At 41.2% G+C, this 14,157-nt stretch overlaps 1 protein-coding gene across 7 annotated transcripts in view; it reads left to right on the plus strand.

Moving 5' to 3' along the window:
• Nucleotides 1-14,157, plus strand: part of dgkh (diacylglycerol kinase, eta) — a 36,993-nt gene that overhangs the window by 4,804 nt on the left and 18,032 nt on the right. For 5 of the 7 annotated variants that reach the window (XM_061286966.1, XM_061286967.1, XM_061286970.1 and 2 more), the window contains 3 exons: nucleotides 4,659-4,769; nucleotides 8,544-8,624; nucleotides 13,128-13,232. In XM_061286966.1, coding sequence (XP_061142950.1) covers nucleotides 4,659-4,769; nucleotides 8,544-8,624; nucleotides 13,128-13,232 — 297 coding nt within the window. Of the gene's footprint in view, nucleotides 1-4,658; nucleotides 4,770-8,543; nucleotides 8,625-9,747; nucleotides 9,939-13,127; nucleotides 13,233-14,157 lie in introns of those variants that run through there. The other 2 variants (XM_061286972.1, XM_061286971.1) reach the window with 2 other exon arrangements.

The raw sequence follows: 14,157 nt of genomic DNA on the forward strand, positions 1-14,157 counted from the left end.
AAAGACAATTTGCAATTCTAGTAATGACACATGAATTTGATGTACAATTTGTCTTCGCGGGCCACATAAAATGATGTGACGGGCCGTATCTGGCCCCCGGGCCTTGAGTTTGATACCTGTGCTATAGACTAAGCAGTGTTGTGTCCATGTGTTAGATGCACAAGCTCTCGAATCTAAGGAAAGAAAATACCTCACAACTGAATGCAGAAATGTGTCAGTATCTCACCCTTCTCCAAAGTCGTGGTGTCATACAATCAGTTTGTCGTTGAAGCAATGACCCCTTCCAAAGCTGGTGTTGAATCCGATTGAGGTAATTGCGAGTAAATTGCTGGCCTTGGCGCCACCAACAAATCCAAGTAGCTCCTTGACACACGTCCCCATATAATATTACACAAAAGACGTTGGAGACAGAGGAATTACCCCCTCACGGCGACACTGTTGTAATTTTCTCATCACCATGGCGACAATTTAGTATGTCGTGGGAGTACGAGGGTACACAGTTACAATTGCTTCCATCGGGAAGGACAGCATGTGTATACGTAGACAGCCACGGGAGATGCCTGAGGAAAGTGAGCAGATTAAGAGTGCAAATCTGTAAAAGACTTGATTGTTCTGCCTTGACAAACGCAGCATTCTCGCCAACCAAATGAGTCCATAATGGATGCATAATGGAGTCTAACTGCATGGAATGATGACTGAGTGTCATCTTCTCCACATGGCCAATAATCTGAGGGACAGATGAGTAAACTGTCTTCTTTGCCACAGTTGCAGTCTTGTATACAGTACGTCTGGAAAAATGGGCAGGGTGTGATTGGAGGCTGGGATCCATACATAAATCGACTTAACTGTAGCTTGAATATGTGCATTTGTACACGTCCTGCTGTTTATTATTCCAGAGTCCTGCAGGCTTCTTGCAATATTAGTTAACAGGAAAGAAAATGGGGTCTTTCTCTGAACCTTTGACAGTCTGCAACTAAATCGTCCTTTTGTTCATTTAGGAGACAACTGCCCTTTCAAATGACTGCTCCTCTTGAAACTTTTTTTATACTTTACTGGATTATGCAAGAACTTCCTTTCACTACCGGGGAAGGTGTAGATTTCACAGATCTAAATTGGTCAATCCACGTGTGTGGATGTTATCGTTGCAAATTATTGTCAAAAAATTGCTTTCTCACTTTGTTAACGCTTGAACAAATATGCAGATTTTGGAGTCTCCAGGAAAGTGCCGGAGGTGCGAGGATTGCGCCCGACTCCAATGGAGGCACCTATTTGGTTCTTGTAGGTGTCCTAATATTCTTTTCATCCGTTTGATAAATCGGGATCTTCTCAGCGATAGTAATTCAGAGGCAGTTAAGAGTCTCTGCTCCGTTTCTCCCTACTGAGAGATGAGTGGCTAGATTAGGATCTGACTTTTTTTTCTTAAAGCAAACTCATTAATCAGATAGGGACCACAGGGAATCGTAATTGGCTTAGCACACAAAGCTCGGAGAGCTTTAAGGTAAGACAGGACCATTAGCGTAATGGAGTCTGTTGTTGACTGTGGCTTGGCCAAGCTGAAGTTCATAGATGGTCAAGTCCCGTCCGTGTATGCGACGACCTCGTTAAACTGACTGTCTGCGTTTTGTCAAAAAGGAACACGAGTTTCTCTGGTCCACTTTGCTTTCCGTTGACCAACCACAGCTGCTGGATCCATTTGAGCCGCCATTGCCTTTGTCCATTGTGCAGGCTTGTTTGTGTGCAATTTTGTATGTGTGTGTGTGTTGCAGTTGTTGAGCTGTCGGTAGCCAAGCGGTGTGTGTGGGCGGAAGCTGCGCAGCACTCAGGTTACTCATTTCTATTCTGCAACAGGACTTGAGCTCTGTATCACAATTTAGCAGAAGAGCGAGCCAGCGGACGGAGGAGAGCAATAGCGCTATTTAAAGATCACTTGTGGCCTACTTGGCGAGAGGAAGTAGATGGAGACAAGGAAAGGAACTATGGAGGCCAAGGAGTGACAAAAGGGGAAAGTAGAACATCCAATTAGAGCTAAAGTCGTTTGTGTGGCTCTGACTGGTCAGAAGGAAAAGTTTGGGGCTTTGATGGCATCATTAGGTTTTATTTCATTTCCAACTGGTATGCATTTAAATATATCTCATGACGTGTGTTGGACTTGAAAGCACAGATTTTCTCATTGAAAATAACCAAAACAGATAAATATCTTAAATATAAATAAATATAATATTTTTCTTTGCCATCACTAGCACCCTTGTGTAATGTCAAAATAGCAACACACTTTAAAATAAATCTCTCAGTTGCTCACTAAGCTGAAATAATGCCAGATGAGTCTTTCAAATTTGGACAATAGAATATACAATTGAAAATTTCAAATAGGACAGCTCAATTCCAGAGAAGACTCAGGCAGCAACTCTTTAAAAAAAAACTGATTTAGGATTTACAGTATTTTTCATTGGGCTCCAAATTGGGCGATGACTTCATATGCTACGAGAGCGCCTCGGTCCTGCTTTGATTGTGGTTGCAAGTGAGCGGGAAAGAAGGCCTTATAGGGAAGTCCACATTGGAAGTATTTCACCTTAATCCAGGAATTTGGCCATCAACAGTGCTAATGGAAAACAGAGCAGGGGAATTACCATAACATTGTCTGACAACCGTTGCACTGTTTTCACTTTCTTTCTGACTAAACAAGACAACATCACAGGCCTTGCGACTCTTGGCCGAATGGTTTTGCAACTTGCCAGCGAGATCTGTTCAAAATAGAACATGAAGCAATCCATGGAAGAAAATTAGTGTCGTTTTACCTTCACCGCCTTTTGGGTCCTATATAATAGCAGTTTTTGTGGGAAAAAGTTCAGCATATGATCTCTTGTGCCAAAGATCTTTTCAAATTGACCCACTTTTTGGAAATTGTAAGATAATGTCGAATAGAAATTGACATGACAATTGTTACAGTTGTTAAATTATGAAACCGATCGAGAGGATTGTCAAAACCAACAGAATTTTTAAAATCTTATTTAATCATTAAGATTACAAGTTACTATTTTAGCATTTTACTGTAGCTTCTTTGATCATTTTCTTTTGTGACATCATTCAAGGTCTTTTTTTTTTTTCAATATGAGAAGGCTGACTACGAGTGACATACAGTCAGTCACTAATGAGTTTGAAGAAAATCGGCTCTGACTTATAATGGTAATATTCAATGTCAAATATTAATCAAAAGTCAAATTTCTTGTTTTGAGACGCAAAGTTGATTTAAGGAATAACATTGGTTGTACCACAGAGTTTTACTTTCATGTTGGGTAATAATTACACAATTTCACTTCTCCGCAGTTATGCTTTCATGTTGGGTAATAATTACACGATTTAACTTCTTCCACTCTGTTGCATTGAAAGCAAATGTCAGTCCTTTTTTCTATACGTTAGACCGTGACCAGATGCTGGCACTGACGTCGTCTAATCAGTTGTGTCAACATGGAGCTCTGTGTGAGAGCTGACCAATGCGTCCAAATGCCCTTACCGAAACAATAAATCTTCAATTTTAAAATAATATTCACAATCTTTGTGAAATGAATGCTAGTAATTTTCATATTACACGAAAGCTTGCTGGATGCATGCTAACTTGTGCATCTGCTTGCAGTGTTTCTGTTTTAAGTTGACACAGCTGGTGGGCAGGATGTCAGCTTCAGGCCTGCGTCTCTGTTTGTAATTCCCCCCTCCAAGAACAGCCTTCCTGCGCTATAAATAGCCTGTGTGTGTGTGTGTGTGTGTGTGTGAGTGTGTGTGTGTGTTTCTGCAGCGTATGTGTATGCCTGAGTCAGTGTGCATGTTTTATCGTTTCCACGTGCAGCCATGTGTTTGCAGTGCATGTCGCCGGCATCACATAACAAGGTTGCGAATTTCAAAGACGGTTTGATTGCTGAGGACAGGATCTCGTATTTTTGCCATTGTGGAAGCTTTCCGTCTTCCCGTCTGTTTTCATTTTAACAATCGTCCACCCGTTCCAATATGGAAGCCAATAATAAATGCTTGTGGTGCTGGCGTGAAAGTGTGATGATGGCTTTTGACTGGTGGAAAAAAAAAATCTTTAGTGATTTAGTTAGCAGAAGAAGGTGATGATGTTTTTAACGTTCTTGTAAGAAATGTTTGACTTTGATTTAATCCCTCTTAAAGTGGACATTTGTGGTGATAGTAATTCAGCCATGGAACGTCTCCATGAAATGAGATGGAAAAGCATCACCTCATTTCCTCAAAATTGCTCCACTGCAGATATGAGATAAGAACACAAGCCCAGAGGCATTCCGTCAGGCTGATGGAAGGCCCGTCATTTTGGCGATGATGGCAAAAATGAAAAAAACTAAGCTCTGTCTGACGGAAGCTGACTCGAATGTATTTTAAGCGGACCTAATTGATGTTTCACTTGGTTTGTACAAGGTGTGACTGCCAAAAAACACATTTTATGGACTGTCACTTGAAAAAAATTATCTGACTCCAAAATGTGTTTTAGATAAGCGTCAATCACAGAAGAATACATTTTACATCATCAGTATTGAATACTAATATATTAATATTTGTTAGACTTTTGCAAGATGCACTTTTGCACCACATGGGACCATAAATTTTTTTTTATTTCTGTGTTTTTTTTTCTTTCCACTCCCTTCCTGTAGACGAGCATAAAGGAAGGATTGTTGCTGAAACAGACCAGCTCCTTCCAGCGGTGGAAGAAGCGTTACTTCAAGCTGAGAGGCCGAACGCTCTACTATGCCAAAGATGCAAAGGTAATGTACACTTGAATTAGTAAACAAATAATCGTCAAACCACCATTTGGAGGAGAGAATGCAAATAATAGTAGTTTGGCTATTTTTTTTTCCTTTTCATATTGGGGAAAAAAATATTTTAAAAAATTATTAGCACTTCCAGTACCTGCAGGCTCACAAACATTAACAAACATCTTCTTTCCCCATTCTATCTTTGTTGTTTCAATAAATAGCTTTCTAGACAATCTGTTTAGTCTGGTAAAGTCTAAACAATCTGTTTAGTCTGGTAATAGTCCAACCACTGCTAAATAAAATCCCCTATAACTGTTATTTTTAGATTAACACAGATTTCTGCTCCAATGTGACACATTGCAGTGAATTCACAAGTCCCACATTTGCAAATTGCAATTTTGAGATCAACCTTGTGGATACACGGATATCTATGTGTTTTCCTATTAATATCAAGCGAAAACAAATGTTATTACCATATGGCTAACTATCAGCTGTAGAAGCGTAAAATATATATTTTTTGTATTATTATTGAGGGCATATAATAATTTGTATGTATTTCTTTTAATAACCCAGACCTGGATGAGAAGAAGTTAAAGCACGAATGGACGTGTGGATGTTTTAGAGAATTTCCGATGTATTTGAATCAATTGCGAATTTTATTTTGTCAATTTTATAATTGCTATGATAGTCATTCATTTTTACATGTATTTATTTGTAATCATATGTTTATCCTGAATGTATTAATTTGTGTATATCCGACATAATTTATGTACAATTATTATTTTGATCTAAATCACATGAACTTTTTTTGAATAGAACATCACATCACAATATTCTTATGTTCTTTTACTTTTACCTTCCATGCCCGCCCCCTTCACCCCTTCCCGGTCCATGTACATGCGCGTGCTAGTCCGGCAGCGCGTTGGCCCGCTGGCAAGAGCGAGCGCTGCGCCGGGCGTCCCGGAGCCGCATATGCTGGCGAGCTCTGTCAGTGTGCTGGACTGACCCGCGGCGCTCACCCCCACCTCTGGGTGCCAGCGGATCTGAGGAGGGCCTAGTGAGAATTCGGGTCAGCACAGTATAGCCTTAAGCTCATCACCTGTAGAGATGCACTAGTACCGTGTAGTTACATCATGGGGTCCACCTTTGATTAATCATCGCTTAAATGTGTTTCCATATGACATTAATGCATCACAATTAGAGCCTGGCTGATACATCAAATATTTACTTGATGTAATTCAACAGTTAGTTGGAACCATATGAAAACTAAACATTTTTTCTGCAAGAACTTCGCCCTCCCATAAACCATACATTGACAAATACATTTTATTTTATTTTTAATGAAAGGAACTGTGTTTCCTTAGAATTTAAGTACAGCATCATTTTTTTATGTATGCAAAGAAAAAAATGCAACATTTAATACATTCATAAATTCATTCATTTTTCGAACCGCTTAGCCTCACGAGGGTCTCGGGCGTGCTGAAGCCTATCCCGACAGTCTTTGGGCAGTAGGTGGGGTACCCCCAGAGCTGGTCGCCAGCCAATCGCAGGGCACAGTCGTTCAGAATCACATTTACGAACAATTTAGAATGGTCAGTCGACCTACCATGCATGTCTTTGGAGAAAACCCACGCAGGCACTATCAGAAGTTCCACGCAGGAAGTTCCGGCACTGGACTCAAATCCTACACCAACTGCGAGGCCAACATACTAACCAGTGCCATCCATCTATTTACATTCAATACATGAGTAACTAAAATATATTTATTGGTTGATTCAACTTCAATTATTGAAATTATTTTTGCACTGGATATTCTGAATAAGTCCAGTATCAGTCGAGCTCTAATTCCAGTTTCGGTAGCAAATACACATTTAATCAAAATAAGTTAAGGCTTCCATTGTTTGTGCGCTATGTTGCTTGTCCGGCAGCCATCTTTAGTTTTAGATGGGAAGTCGAACATCATGTGTTCTGAAGCCCGTTCAATCTTACTCAATATTGCACCAAGTGGCATATGAAATAACACGGTGGCCTCAGAATTTTGCACAGTACGATATGTTGGTGCTATAGAGGGTCTGGAACACTTTACTTTTGTCCACTATTGCTGTCAGCTTTCATTACAGCTTCCCTCAAGACAGTTTTGTGTGCTCATGTGTGTTATTAGTGTGGAAACAAGTTTGTGTGTGACTGGGAGTGTCAAAGGGACTGTAAAAAGCCATAAAACACATACAAATACACTTAAGTATGACGCAACCATGAGCCGGCGTAACAGGGTGTTTGGGTTGGCACTTTTTGGCCAACACACATGCATACACACACACATATGTACACATTAGGACATCATCTCCTAGTCCTGCTTGTTGTCCAGATGCTGCTTTGATGGACATCACCTTATCAGCCAATATTGCTTGTCTCTGATGGTGTGCATGTGGTTGTGAATGGTTATTGGTTTCTATGTGTGCCCAGCGAACTGGCTGCTGACCAGTTCAGGGTGTAGTCCACCTTTGGTTTGCTGGGACAGGTTCCAGCAACCCCTGCGACTCTGAACAGGATAAGCGGTGTTGAGAATGGATGCTTGCCAATATGTCCTTGGTATTTAATACATGTCGCCGCAACCACAGAGAAAACACAGTGGATTTGTTGTACTGCTATTATGTGGTCAAGCTCATTTCCTGCCTGACAAACAAAGTGAGTTATCGCTTAAAAGGTCCAGATCATTTGGTCTTATTTGGAGCTATATGAATGAATGTGGTCGGCCCTTGCTGTCCTTACAGTGCCTTACACACACCCCCCCCCCCCCCCCCCCCCCCCTCACACACTGTTTTGACAAACATGAGGAAACTGAGCGCCTGCCATGAAATGTAACACCGGGTGTTTTTTTTATTTTGCGGAAGGAAGCTTGGTACGCACACGCACAAACACACAGTTTGGTCTTGCTTTAAGGTAATGGTGCAGTGAAAACCTAAAACCAAAACTCTCAATTTGATATTGATATGCAAATGAACTTAAACTGCAAAACACAGTTTATATCCAAATATATATTTTTTTATATTTTCTAGAGTTGCAATGAGAAATGAGCAATAATTCAGTCATTAAAAAAAGAGACATGGTTTATCTGATTTACCCGATTTAACTGGATTGATCAACAAATTAATAAAATAATCATTAATTGCAGCCATAAATATATCCTCGCTATATTGACATGGCACGTCATTTTTTTTGTATCTAACTAGTCAGAGAGACGTGATGGAGGTTTTTGCTCTACTGTCATTGTCGTTTTGTTTTTAATGCATTGTTTTCATATCCAGTATATATTATTGTGAACCATTTCGCAACCCAAAGTTAATGGTTTTGTGTGGATCCGTGCCAGAGTGAATCTCTCAACGAATTCTCACCAAAGTCCTTGTTCTTCCCTAGAGTCTAAAAAAAATGAGACGTTACCCAACCATGGCAATTATTTTTGCTCGGAAACCACAGTGAAGACGCTCGGCTGCGCGTTGCATCTATTTTTACGTGGCATATGGCACCCCTACAGAAGGTGCTACTGCCATTAGAAGTGCCACATAGCACCTCCAAAATAGTGCCATCCATTTTGGGTGTGGATTGGTTGACAAAGTGCACATCTAAAAATGCTTTCATTCTCACCCCATTCCAGGTCTGCCTTGCTTTACCCATAATAAGGCCTTTCGCCCGTCATTGTTGCCGTAGAAATCACTGTCAAAATGTTAAATTCAATGTATCGAGTAAGAAAATAGATGCTAACCCTTGTTTTCACCTTTCCTGCAGTCACTTATCTTTGATGAGGTGGACCTGTCAGATGCCAGCGTTGCGGAGTCCAGTACCAAGAATGTCAACAACAGCTTCACAGTGAGTTCACCTTCTTCGCATGCCGCATCCTCTGAATGGGAGAATATGTCTAGATTTGGAAGGTTGCCTTCAGAATTTTCACTACCAAGGTTATCGTTAAAATAGTTTAGAAATTACAGTAATCCCTCGTTTATTGGGGATAATTGGTTCCAAAAAACACCCGCAATAAGTGAAATCCGCAAAGTAGGGTCACCAACAAGAAGTACTGGGCAGGTTAACGAGTTAGCGGAAAGATACTAATTGGTGATCGTGCTAACACGCGAAAACGGACTTCTAAAGGAATGTAAACGAACATTTGGAGCATCACTACATTGTACTAAAGGTTAGACACGTTTCCTCAATTTAGAAGTTTTATTTTTAATGTTTTTTTTTTATTTGGAAAAAAAATCTGCGATATGGTGAAGCCGCGATAAACGAAAGGCGAAGTAGCGCGGGATCACTTTAATATGATAATAATACATTTCTGTAGACCAGAGAATTTAATGAATTTAAGCTTGATAATGCAAATGAAGACCATCGAAATATTCATACGCTAAAAGGGTTTGAATATTACCGACATTTTTTTAGATGATATTTTGATTATTCGTGGCATCTTCACTTGGGGAATCACAGCTGACATTTCCTGGAAGCAAGCACTGTGTATGACGTAACAAACCTAAAATATCAGCAGTGAGAAAAAAAAAACAGCTTCTAAAATTGTCTTCACTCATCCTGGGTGATGCTATATTAAGAAACAAGGAGGAGTTGTTGTTAGGAGAACAGTACCCCGAGGAGAGCGTGCTGCTATTTTTAGCATTCATGCGCCTTGAAATGTCTGCATGGGAATGACCTATCCTCGACTGTATCCGTAAATGAGATTAACAGTAGCTGCGGCACGTGTGAGCGTGTCTTCAAACGTGTGTGTGTGTGTGTGTAGGCTTAATAAAAATTCCTGCGTGCCAAAAAGTATCAAGATGGACGGCTCACCGTCAGAGTCTCGTTAAAATGGGTTGGAGATAATGATGAAGGAGAAAGCCCAAAATAGAACAGAAGGCAGTTTCCAGTGTGAGGACATAAAGTGTGATTGGTGGGGGCTACAACTGAGGGGGAAAGCGGGATGAGTAAGGGTGGGAAATCCTGCAGTGATGCTACAGTGTGTGGCTGCCTGAGCTGTGGAAAGGTAACACGACATGCCAAGCGGGGGTCGAAGACACGTGCATCGAGAGTCACGCTAGGTGGGGGCAGCTGTGAGACTTCAGAGACTGGACCAAGAAAGATATTCTGCTTGTGGTCTGTCTGTTCCTGTGATGATGAGTACCGGCGTTTGCCGTGCAGGTGGGTGCTGCCTGGAGTCACGAGATGGCTGGAAGGTGCCATGAAAATGTTTAGGATGATGTGCTGCATGTGCCAGAGCGAAATGTTTAACCAAGGCATTAGAAATCATTTTCAATTTCTTAAAGTCTTTTGAATGAAGGGCATTGATTTGCATAACTGATTTGACTGCCTGGGCAGGAAGAAATTTATAACATGTTTATTTTAATTTCGTATTTTGCTTTTCATGGCCAGCTTACTTCTTTCTTCTGTCACACAGCTCTCTTTTTTTTGACCAGTGTAAGAACTGTGAACGTGTGATGCAGCTCCGGGTGGAAATTGGACAGTGCCAAAATTAGTCATTTCGGATCTGTGCGAGGGAGGGCTGAGCATCTGTGGGAGTGGTCACAGCTAACTTCAATCATGGTTACTTAAAGCAGCTTCTTTCATTACCTTTAAATGTGGTGCGCCGGTCGACAATTACAGTCTCCAAATGGCCAATTATAGACAACGATTCAAACTCACATTCACACCTAAGAACAGTCTTCTACCACCCTAACATGCATGGTTTTGGAATGTGGGCGTAACAGTGAGTAGCTGGAGGAAACCCACGCACGCACAGGGTCAACATGCAAACTCCACACAGGAAGTCCAAATTCAAACTTCAAACACCAACTCGTTTCCTTCAGCAGCACTTTATATATAGAATTAAAAAAGAAACCCACTGGAGTCCTCTGGTTTATCTCCCCGATATACTGTACATGATATTGAAATATTTAGAAGTGTCTCGGATTATTCTATCAGCGCCCAATGGGGAGCCTTGTAGAAGGAGGACGAGGTGTGAATACTTGATGAAGCAGCATTGCTGCGGCGCCGAGACGAAGCACCTTGCAGTCCATGTGAGAAGGAGGGCTCACGCCCCCTCCCAACCCTCCAAACCCGAATCCCCATCACAAAGTGGACATGGAAGATCCGCCTCTTCTCACTGACTCACTCGTTCTGATTGGATAAGCGTGGGCTGCTCCCATCACCCTCTCGAAATCACTGAAATGCACCTTAAGGCTTGCGCACGTGCATCAGTGTTGTGTAGTTGCTCGCCGTCGATAATAATGAGGCTCCTCATCACATTATCACACAGACACACACACACGCGCAAATATACAAATACACTTGCAGTTGTGAAGGTCAGCCATCAAGGGAGGTTCTCCTCATTTGAGGGATGCCTGCAGCCAAGTTAGGAAACGGCTGTTCTTGTTTCCCCCGGCAACCAATCACCCGCTCTTAAACCCAACACCAGCAGGGAAAACAGGACACACATACACACACACATTCAATGACATAATGCATGCCTTTGCCTAACAGTAAACATCACAACAGAACATGATATGTGTTCGGACAGTAAATAAAAAGTTAAGAAATGTAGAGTGGGGCCCGCTTTTTGCAACTACAGTAGCTATTGTGAAGAATTTCTTATATATTTTAGTGTGTGGAAATGTTCATGTATCAATATCATGATTTTTACTTGATGTTCTTACAAAGTGGAAAAGGAAGGTCCAACCCTTCTAGAAAATGATTGGACTTAAAACACTTCCTTGAGGAACGCCAGACTAAAGTGTGTCTGAGTGATTGTTGTTTTGGATAGTGTTGTCCCATGCAAAATCATGAACGCTATGTGGACAAAAGAATTCAGGCACTTTATTATTATAGCGACAGGAACTATGTTGAAAATGTGTCTGCAGAAATATTTGCACATTCATCCAGACCGATGGTTTACTCCATATTCTTGCGCCGAAGAAGAGTTGAGGTCAGCTTTAACAGAAAATGAATAGAGTGCATTTCCCGAGGAAACTAATTTTCTCTTGGTTACACGACACTGTTTTTGTTAAATATTCACTCCAGTGAAGTCCACAAAAATGGAGGATTTCTAATCCAACCCCATCATTAACCAAAATGGAGGGGATTTGATGGTCGGTGATACAACCACAAGTATTACATCGACGCTTTTATGAAATGGTCTCATTTTTAATTGTTTGAATAGTTGATATTGTGAAAAGGGCTGATGTGGGATATCATCCAAATGCAAAACCATGCACTTTTTGTAATTCGCATGTCGTGGTCTCCACTTACACAATAAACAATAGAAAATACTAACACGGTTAGCTTGGAGGGCAATTAAAGGGCAATGAGAACACAAACACACACAGACAGACACATAGTCACACAAGAACATACAGGTTGTTTCCAGATGTAAGTGGATATTGATTGGAGCTCCTGGGCCAGATAGATTGCAATCGTGATTTAGGTGATTGATGAGTGGCTGTTTCTTCTGACCGTGGCAGCGCTTATTCATCAGTGCAGAATCAGGCACTTCAGGGGGACAGTCGTCGCCTGGTTTGCTAACGGTGATTAAACGACAGAAGAGTATCGTTTTGTTTTGTTCATGAGTGCAAAAATTAGAGTACCGTAATTTTCGGACTATAAGTTGCACCCGAGTATAAGTCGCACCAGCCATAAAATGCCCAAAAAAGTGAAGAAAAAAAAAACATATAGTATATGTATATTAGTCGCTCCTGAGTATAATTCGCCACCCCCCCACCCCCCCCAAACTATGGAAAAAAACGCGACTTATAGTCCGAAAATTACGGTAAATATAGGAAGAAAAGAATCTGTAAATCATTGTAATCTGATTTTATGTACGTTTTTCCACAACTCCTTTGGAATTGTGAGAATTTAAAATTGGTAGAATTTCTTTCTTTTTTGTTTATGGCATTGTGTTTTTTACTTTTCGAGAAGATGAAGAGTGTGATGGGATGAGGGAGCACATTAATAAGTGATGTAGACCTGAGAGGTTGTGTAGCGTATCTGTCGGGGAGACTTTTAAACACACACGCGGACACACTCACAAGGGGCTGGGTGGAAGCTCTTAGCCTTTACTGCATTTCTTCGCCTGTCAGCATATATCTAGCCGGGAGCGATGTGAAGAGCAAGGAGAGACGGAGGGCGGGAAAGTGCTGGAGCAAACTCAAGAAGGTGTTAGGGGATGAGAGAACACGCGTTAATGAGGGAGAGAGAGGGAGATGGTGAGGTGGATAGAGGGAGGTGGGGGCGCCTCATCTTTTTCCCTGCCTTAAAGACAGAGACGAACGCTCTCTCCGCTCAGTCGCACCGGCGGAGAGGGAAGCATCCATCTCCTCATCTTCTCCTCTCTTCCAGGTGATCACCCCCTTCCGTAGGCTCATTCTCTGTGCCGAGAACCGGAAAGAGATGGAGGACTGGATCAGCTCGCTCAAGTCCGTCCAGTCCAGAGAGCATTACGAGGTAAGGAGAATTTATTTATGCTATCCAGTGGGCTTTTAGATGAAGTCTACTTTTATTGACACGGACAACGCATTTGATGACTATAATACGCAATGTTCCACAACTCACAATAACTTTTAATACTCATTGCGGGACACTGTTGATGAGGCAGTTTTTTTCTTTTGAATAATAAATGAAAGTGTTGGCGAAGCACGGTGCAAAAGAAAAAGCGCTGTGTTTTTTGGAGGGAAATCTTATATAAGGGCAGCCCCCCCCCCCCCCTGCATCCTGCCTACTCTGTTTTCTGTACTGCAATGCAGCTGAACCCCTCCAGAGCTTGCACAGGGGGTACACATGCACACACAGTGCGCACTCTCAACAAGATGTCAACAGTGATGAATTGTGACTGTGTGCGACAAAGCCAGTTTCAAGTGAATGCAATTTATTATTTGAGGATCTGAACAGGTGTCCATTTTGTTCAATCGTCGCCGAGCATGGCGACAGTCGTTCGCTAATTTGATTTGATTTATTAGGAAATCAGGGTGTCTACTTTGGAATTGAATCACTCTCTTCAATTTTGCTGAAGCTGTACGCAGCTATGACGTCTAAAAATCGAGTTGAATGAATAGCAATAAAGCAGATGCATAAACTATATCAGAAATTCGGAGGATGACTTGTGGCCCTCTACTTTATTTTTCAACTCAATCACCATGATTTAGTGACACACAAGGTTAATGGATTTTATTGATACCTAGTCTTTAATTGGAAGTCTAATTATGTAAAAAGACTAGAGTGCCGTCTGTCTGTAGTGAATAGATTTGGTCCGAAATTGGCAAATTTTCTTATTTTTCTTAAACATTTTAAACATTTTTTTTTTTTTTTTTGCAACATCTGTATTTCTATTCTTTGAAATAATTATAAGATGAACGATTTGACTACATTTTCA

This window comes from Syngnathus typhle, linkage group LG9 (assembly GCF_033458585.1).
Source record: "Syngnathus typhle isolate RoL2023-S1 ecotype Sweden linkage group LG9, RoL_Styp_1.0, whole genome shotgun sequence".
Taxonomy (NCBI): Eukaryota; Metazoa; Chordata; class Actinopteri; order Syngnathiformes; family Syngnathidae; genus Syngnathus; species Syngnathus typhle.